General features: G+C 52.5%; 1 protein-coding gene across 1 annotated transcript in view; it reads left to right on the top strand.

The window, feature by feature from the left end:
• LOC107182828 (obscurin-like) overlaps window positions 1-5411 on the top strand; it is a gene marked incomplete at its 3' end in the record, with an annotated part of 9218 nt that extends 3807 nt beyond the window's left edge. Inside the window, exons 6-9 of the mRNA XM_015562817.1 lie at window positions 384-650; window positions 1003-1269; window positions 1722-2006; window positions 5136-5411. Coding sequence (XP_015418303.1) covers window positions 384-650; window positions 1003-1269; window positions 1722-2006; window positions 5136-5411 — 1095 coding nt within the window. The remainder of the gene's footprint in view (window positions 1-383; window positions 651-1002; window positions 1270-1721; window positions 2007-5135) is intronic.
• Between the last annotated feature and the right edge of the window lie 3514 nt (window positions 5412-8925).

Here is an 8925-nt window from a genome sequence, read left to right on the forward strand (position 1 = left end):
CACAGTGATTTGGAGCCTCTTTATTGGCGGGGTTGGGGGGTGGCAGGGGAGAGTTACCAGGGTCCTGATGTTGGAGCCTCCTCTGTGGGAAGGGGAAGGGACTCTGAGATAGGACTTGAGGCCCCTAGGAACCTATCTGTGCCCACCAGCCCCAGGGGACCAGGCTGCACAGCTGCACCCTCCACCTCTGGTGTGTAGGATCCGGAGGGATCTTGGGTGGTTCTAACTTATCCCTGCTCAGTCCTGAACCCTGCCATCTCTCATGGTTGCCATGGGCCTGTCTGACGGGCTTCCTGGAGATGGGGGCACATGTGCCTAGACTCTGGGGGGGAAGAAGAGGGGAGGCCAGGTGCCCTGCTTGTCCTGAAGCCCCTACCCTGCAGCACCCCAGCTGGCTGTGAAGACACCTCTGAAGGCAGTGGAGGCAGTGGAGGGCAGTGAGGTGACCTTCTCTGTGGACCTCACTTTGGTCTCTGTGGGCGAGTGGTTCCTGGATGGGCAGGCCCTGAAGGCCAGCAACACATATGTGATCCGCTGCGAGGGCACACGGCATGTCCTCACCATCCGCTCAGTACCTGCCAGCCTGCATGGTGCTGAGCTCAAGTTTGTGGCCAATGGCATCGAGAGCAGCATCCGCATGGAGGTCCGAGGTAGGGGGACGACAGCCCATGACCCCTGGGGACTCTCTAAGTTCTATTTCCTCTAAGGGTGGGGGCAGGAGTGGGACCTGTGACCCTAGGCCCAAGGCTCCTGGGGTGTGCTAGTGGATTGCTAGGTATGTGGCCTGTGCAAGCAGGACCAGATGGGGTGGGGGTGGGGGTATGTGAAACAGCTTGCCCAGCTTGGCGGGTATCCTCAGCCACAGGGTATGAGTGGACTAGGGGCTGGGGGCTCCTGATGACACAGAGGCTCATGTCTCCATCTGTCTGCTCTCCTTTCCCTCCTCCTCCTCCACTCTCTGTCACCTCCACACCCCCTCTTTCCACCTGTGGGGGTCCCCAGGGCTGACCACCAAGCATCCAACAGAAGTTCGGGAGGTGCTGGCCCGACTACATGAGGAGGCACAGCTCCTGGCAGAGCTGTCAGACCAGGCTACGGCTGTCACGTGGCTCAAGGACGGCCGAGCACTGCCCCCAGGCCCCAAGTACAAGGTGCAGGCTTCCGCAGGACAGCGGGCACTGCTGGTGCGGGATGTGGCGCGGGACGACGCTGGCCTGTATGAGTGTGTCAGCCATGGGGGCCGCATCGCCTACCACCTGTCAGTTCAAGGTGTGTGTGTTCACATGTGTCCACGTCCTTCTGGCCACTGCTATAGCTACAGCATTCTGTACCCCAACTCTGGGCAGGCTCTAGGGGTTTAGGGCAGTGGGAGCTGTTGTTCTCTGTGGCGGGGTAAGTTTGGGGGCATTTTCAGGTGACTGTGGGGACTGTGGCTCAGGTTACCCCTGTTATGGGTGGGGGAGGGGTAGGCTCAGGTGACTCCATGGGGACAGTGAGGGCATGGGAGGGTGCTCCCTCTACCCCATGGAAAAGTGGAGGCCAGGGCTTTGTTCACCAGAGGGAGGGACCCTGTGGGGAAGTCCTAACAGTCCATGGCACTGGGTGGCTCGAAGTCAGCCGCAGACCTGTATGAAGGGGACCCTGGGCTGGGCTGAGCCAGGGTTCCACCTGGGACCCTCCATTTGCTAGTGTGTGCTCATAGGCCTACCCCCTACCCCCAGCTGCCCTCGCAGGACTCACACCCTTTCTGCACAAAGACTCGGCGGGTGGCTGCGTGGACACGGTGGCCGGGGGTCCGGCCCACTTTGAGTGTGAGACTGCGGAGGCCCATGTGCCCGTGCGCTGGTTCAAGGATGGCTTGGAGCTCGGCCACTCCTCGCACTTCTCACAGGAGGATGTGGGCACACGGCATCGACTGGTGACCAACTCAGTCACCAGGCAAGACGAGGGCACCTATTCATGCCGCGTGGGCGAGCACTCGGTGGATTTCCAGCTGCGTGTCTGTGGTGAGTGTGCAACTCTAGGGCTTGGTGGGTGGGGAGAAGGTCAGGCTGCATCTGGGACTTGCAAGGTAGAGCTGCCAGGCTCTTCATTGCTTATGTGAATGCTTGGGGTAGGACAGCTGCTTCGATTTGGGAAAAGAAATTACCCACAAAATTAACACTGAGATGGATGAACAATGCAAAGTAAGAAGAAACAGTGAAGTTCTTGTTTTCCTTTTAAAGATCAAAGGAGGCTGAGAGGACCCAAAAGGTGCTGGCAGCATCCTCAGCGGGATAGATTTGGATCTCAGTGATTGTGAGGTCCTGGCTACTTCTAGAAGCCAATGGGGCCTCTTGGTGCATTCTCTGAGTCCTGCTGCACCCTCCTCGCCCCCAGGAGAAGCTCTGCCAGCCCCCTATGCCTCCCTCAGTTTGAGGCACCAGTCAGGCCCCTGTGCCTGGGAGGGCTGTGCTGTAGTACCCGATCACAAAAAGATACTCACGGGGACCCAAGGTGCCTGCGTCTGAGCCTCGTTGTGGCTTCAGGGCTAACCTCTGTGGGGCCTCTGACTGTGTGTCCCTCCCTGTCCCCAGAGCCCATGGTGGTGTTTGCCAAGGAGCAGTTGGCACACAGCGAGGTGAAGGCCACGGCCGGGGCCAGTGCCACGCTGAGCTGCGAGGTGGCCCAGGCTCAGACGCAGGTGACGTGGTACAAGGATGGCAAGAAGCTGAGCGGGAGCTCGAAAGTGCGCGTGGAGGCCACGGGCTGCACCCGGCGGCTGGTGCTGCAGCAGGCGGCGAAGGGGGACAGCGGGGAGTACAGCTGCGAGGCCGGGGGCCAGAAGGTCACCTTCAACCTCGATGTCCCAGGTCGGTTCTTTGGTGGCACTAACTTAGCCTTGTGTGTAGGTAATGACTCCAGCCGGACACACCTGGGGCTCTTTCCACTGGACCTCACCTCTTTAGCCTTCTATCCTCCATCTCCCATATCATCCCAGTGGTGGGGCCAGACCAGGCTGGGTGGGCAGAGTGTGAGCAGAAGGGAGAGGTGTTCCTGTACAAGCTGAGTGGTGCTCAGGTTTTGCTCAGTCATAGTTCCCAGCACCTGCCAGACACTTCCGGGTGCCCCTCTCCAGCCGGGACTCGGGCTCTACCTTTCACGTGGACTCTGGGGTAGACCAGACGTCTCTTACCTGTGTTATGTGAATTTCCTACTCCCCAAGTCCTGGTAGCTCCCAAATGCCCACGGCCAGCAACACGGGCAGAGCCACGTTTGAATTTCATTACAACAGAATGTGGGGAAGTTCCTGCCACCCAATCTTACATGGATCCATCTCAGAGTGAACAGGGTGTTAGCAAATTGTAGTTTCTTAGGGCACTCCTTTGCAGGAAGTTACTGGATCCTCACTTGTCGCAAAATCTAGATCCGTGTTTTCTTGCAAGGTCTGTGCAAAAAAGTACACAGAAACCAGAGAATTGCACGTGTGTGTCGGGGTCCTGTACCTGGGAGGTCTGGAATTCTCCTCCTAAAGTACATCTCGGTTTCTTTTTGAGTCCTGTGTCAGAATCCCCTGGGACTCTGACGTATACCAGATTGGGACATGGAGAGGAATAAGGAGCTTCTCCCACACCGCACGCCTAGTTGAAGACAAGTAACTATAGCGATAGCCCTTGATTGTTGAGTCAGTATTTATGTCATAGTATTTCCTAAGGACACATGTGTATTTGTCCCTGTCCATGGTGTTCACAGAGATGTCTATGAACTAACTGTATTTTCATTTAGTTAGGAGAGTTTTAACCTCAATTCGACATCCAGGTGCCTCTAACTAACAGTTTGGTGTTATAAGTGCGTAAAACAGCTTGTGGGTGTGTATAGATACAAAAAAAATCCACCAAGGATTTGTAATTGCTACTTTAGGAGAATATGACAAATTATTTTGTAGGAGTAAATGTGAAAAGTTTTGAGAAATTGACCAAATTATTAGAAAACTTCATGAAAAGTGGCAAAAGATTTGACATCTCAAATACTCCTACAACGGTTTCAATAAATGGAACCACAAATAAAAGTTCTTATAGGTGAAGATGACACCCCAATGGCCCCACTGGAAAATTGTATGAACTATTCTGTAAGGAAATTATTGCTTGTTCATGGAGATCCTTTTAGAGCTAGAGAAGGAAATACAGTCCCTGGCTTATTACGTGGCACCAGCATGACATCTATCACCAGCATCTGATAGGGAGAATTCAAAGTATGGGCCAATGCATTGTGGAGACCATGGCCAAAATGTGAAGCTAAGTAGAATCAAAGTGAATCGGCAGTGTATTAAGAGGACGATGCACTATAATGAAAGACATGGCCTGGGTGTGTGAGCACTACAAAGGTCAGCAAATCAACATACCTCATGACGTGAGCAGATTGAAACTAAAGTATGAAGCGATCGCCTCATCAATGCAGAGTTGAATTTGATAACATTTAATGTCAAATATGTGGAAGAAACAGTTTATCAATATCTCTCCATGCCGCAGATTCTGAACCAATTAGAAATCAAACGGTTCATCCTTCTTCTGATAAATGACACTGAAGGAAATCCAGCTTAAGCACACTAAGTGACACCTGAAAGCTGTGCCTATGAGATCAGGGACCAGGCGGCGGGGCTCACAGTCACCACTTTTGTCAGCAGGACAGCAGGAAATAAAGAGATGAATGGAGTGTATCAAGAGAAGTGGAAGCATCTAACAGAGTGGGGAATCTCTGAGGGAAGACGGGGGAGTGTTGGTGGGAGGGAAGTAATCAACTAAGGACCTTATATGCATACATGCATGACCCATAGACACAGAAAAAAGGTTGCACGCAAGAGTTAACTGTCACACAGGGAAGACAATGAACATGCAGTGACAGGTGGCAGAATAGTGTTGACTGACTTCCTCAGGTCTCAGAAATTTCTCTAAGTCAACACGCTCTGTAATACACACTTAAGGTTCCATTAAAGGAGACATTTTGTAAACACAATGCTGACTCTCATCAGGGACAAATACTCAACAAGGCACAAAGTGCAAGGAGAAATTTTACGCACCTCTGAAGCTGTGGTGAACGTGACATAGTCTTCTATGAGTTTTGTGTCTCTGACCCTGTGCGTCCCTCCCTGTCCCTAGAGCCCACGGTGGTGTTTGCCAAGGAGCAGTCGGCACACAGCGAGGTGAAGGCCACGGCCGGGGCCAGTGCCACACTGAGCTGCGAGGTGGCCCAGGCTCAGACGCAGGTGACGTGGTACAAGGATGGCAAGAAGCTGAGCGGGAGCTCGAAAGTGCGCGTGGAGGCCACGGGCTGCACCCGGCGGCTGGTTGGTGCTGCAGCGGCGAAGGGGGACAGCGGGGAGTACAGCTGCGAGGCCGGAGGCCAGAGGGTCACCTTCCATCTGGATGTCACAGGTCAGTTGACGAAGCAAAACTTTGAGCACTCTGTGAACAGGCCTGGAGATGTGTTTCAGTGTGTGTGCAGGGGCAGCAGTCAGCAGCCTCATCAGGGCCTGTTCTGCCAGTTATTTGGTGTTGAGTAACAGATATCCCCCAAGCCTAGAGGCCTGGAAGAACAATTGTTTCTGTCTGATTCTGTGGGTCAGGGCTCAGTGGGGGTGGCTCACCTCTGCTCATGTGGTTTGGTGGGGACAGAAGGAGCCAGCCTGACCTTATTCATGCATCTGATATCCCAATTAGGATGGCTCCTAAGGGTGGGTCTGGTGGGGCTGACAGGTCTCTCTTTTCTGTGACGTTGGCTGGGCTCACTTCTCTTTCTGAGACCCCGTTCTCTTCTGGTGGTAATCGCACTCACAGACCTTTTTCTCCTTGTGGCCAGCCTGGCCTCTCACACAGTGTCTGGGTTCCCTCAGAGAAGGGTGGATGCTATAGGGCTTGCTAATACCTATTGTCAGCCATCCCAGAATGTTACCCCCTGTGTCCTGTTGTGCAAAGCCGCGTATAAGGCCAACTTGATTCCAAAGGGGGAGAAGTAGAGCAGTGGCTCCCCGAGGACCACATCCAATAATCTCTCACAGGGACATCGCAGGGACTCAGGCTCTGTCTGTCTCTAATTCTTTGCCATCCTGAGTGTTTAACCGTTTTCATTCTAAGGCCTATGGTCACAAGATGGCTTTCACATCTCCAGCCAGCACATTCAAAATGGGAAGAATTTGCAAGGGATGTTTTTAAACAAAAACAAAAACTGCTGTGCAACAAATGATTACAAACTCAGTGGCTTAAAACAATGCCTATTGATTGGCTCACAGTTTTGTGGGTAGGATGTCTGAGCATGGTGTGGCTGGATTTTCAGCTCAGGGTCTCAGAGGCTGGAATCCACATGCCATTGGTTGAGTCCTCTGGGAGTCCTCTTCCAAGCTCATCTAAGTTGTTGGTGAATTCCATCCCTTGCGGGTCTGAGTGTGAGGCTGTTTCCTGGCTGGCTGACAGATGGAGGCCGCTTTTGGTCCTTGGCCATATGGTCCCTCCGTCTTCAGGCCAGCTGTGGAGAATCCCCCTGTGTCCAATCTTTGGCCAGAAAGAGCTCTTCCCCTTCAGGGCTCCCCTGATTAATTCAGGCCCACCTAGGGTCATCTCCCTTTTGATGAACTAAGAGCCAGCTGACCTGGGACCTAAATTCTTTCTGCAGAATCGCTCACAGCAGTGTGCACATGGATTAATGTGTTTGGCGGGCTAGCTTGGAGAGACTGTGAATACCCTGGGCAGGGAGCTTGGGGCATTTATATCTAGCACTGGGTGTCACCTGTTGTCTCTTCTGTTTGGAAGGCAGGTGCTCTCCTTTCTGGGAGCCTGAAGCATGTTTTCCCACAGCCATGCCCTGCTCCAGGTAGCCTGGGAGGTGAGCCCCTGACCTTCCTGTCTTGTCAGTGGGACATCGGGACTGGAGGAGGTGGGTCTGTTGAGGGGGCTGTGTGGCAGGTTGGCCCATGCCCACATCAGGATGGTCACACCCTTCAAGGCTGGCTGTGGAGGGATCAGAGTATGGACAAGGTCAGATCTCACTCATGCCTCTTAGTAGCTTGGTGACCTTGGGCAAGTTGTTAATGTCCTGTACCCCTGTAATTCACACCCATATGGGACTTCAGATCACTGTGGCCTTATGTGGAAATAGGGTCTCTGCAGATATCCTCACTTGATGATCTCTAGATGAGATGATCTGGATGAGGTGGGCCCTGAATCCAATGGGGTCCTTACAGAAAAAGGAAGGGGAGATTTGAGACACACACAGGGAGACGGCCATGTGACAGCAGAGGCAGAGATGGGGTGATGTGGCCACAAGCCCAGGGATGTTTGATGCACCAGAAGCTGGAAGGGGAAGAAAGGACCCTCTTTGGAGCCTCCAGATGGAGCATGGCCCTGTAACATCTTGATCTTGGGCTTCTGACCTCCAGACCTCAGAGGATAGATACCTGTTGTTTTTAGCCTCCATGTGTGGTCATTTGTTCTAGTCTCCCTCGGGTGTCCTACAGTTATCCTCTGTGTCTCAGTGTTCTCATTTGTGAAGTGGGGGTGGTAATAGAGCTTCTAGAGCAGTGCTGAAGGACTGCCCCCCTAAGCCCATCCCTGCTGCTCTGCAATGGCACGGGCCACATCCTGCCACCTCCCTCAAGGCAGCGTGGGTTCTGACCACTGGACTGGGTTCTGGGTATGAGGTAGGCAAGGGAAAGGGTCTGAGCTTGCTTGGTGGGCCAGAGATCCAGGCAGCAGGCCCTCATGTTGGTCCTGGAGGAGGAACCCAAGTGTGTCGGGCTGGTAGTACAACAGGAACTGTGCATGTGTCAGGGTGTCCAGAAAGCTCTGGATGGCAGCAGCTGGCTGTGTCTGAGGATTGGGTAGGAGGCTGAGCAGGAGCCGTGTTGGATTATTAAGGCCAACCTTCTCAAACCGTGTTTTTTCTTTGGAACATACTACTCTAAAGTGGGACCCAGAGACCTGTGTGTTCACAGGCCCACGCGGCTTTGTCAAGTTTATGCACAGCGAGGTGATGCTCTTACACCCGGGGCAGAGCTTCCTTGGGATGTATAGTGAGGGGCCGGAGGCCCACAGACCTCCGGGCTTCACCCCAAGCTGGTGGTCTTTGCATAGAGTTTTCTTTAAAATGAATTCTTTTTAGAAGCTGAGGAGGAAGCTGGTCTTGCAAGGCTTGTCAGGCCATAAAAACTGAACTGTGCACTGCCCTGGGTGGGGGAGGGGAGAGGTCATTGTCGCTGGCCCCAGGACAGATTATCAGATATGGCATGGGGACTTCAACACCTGGGGCCCTTCCTGTAAGCCCACAAAGGAGGCAGAACCATATCTGCAAGACAAAGACCCCAGAAGATTATAAAAAGTGAAGCCCTCTGCGTGTTTCTTCACTCTGATTTGGAAATTATTTCCAGTGTCCGCTGGTGTAATTAAAATGGTGTCCCTCCACTTCTTTAAAGAGTCACTTGGTTTTTCTTGGGTCCTCTGCAACATATGGTTCCCTAAATCAGGAAGCTAACCGTGTTTGGCTCTTGCCTCCAGTCAGTGGATAGGGTCTGAGGCCCGGAGGAGTGGGACGGGCCTCTGGAAAGAAAAAAAAAAAATGAATTCTTTTTAAAAACATTTTTATTGATTGATTTGAGAGAGAGAGAAAGGATGGGAGAAAGAGAGATTTGTTGTTCCACTTATTTATGCATTCACTGGTTGATGTTTGTATGTATCCTGACCATGTGAGCAAAGGTTTTTTGTAGTCTCTCTCTTCCATTCCATTGATCTGTGTGTCTGCTTTTGTGCCAATACCACAGCACTGTTATGATTATTATAGCTTTGTAGTATAGTTTGAAATCAAGGAGTGTGATACCTCCAACTTTGTTCTTCTTCATCGTTCATGGTTGGCTATTCATAGTCTTTTGTGATTCCATATAAATTTTAGAATTCTAGTTCT

This window comes from Myotis davidii, unplaced genomic scaffold, assembly GCF_000327345.1.
Source record: "Myotis davidii unplaced genomic scaffold, ASM32734v1 scaffold2938, whole genome shotgun sequence".
Classification (NCBI taxonomy): domain Eukaryota; kingdom Metazoa; phylum Chordata; class Mammalia; order Chiroptera; family Vespertilionidae; genus Myotis; species Myotis davidii.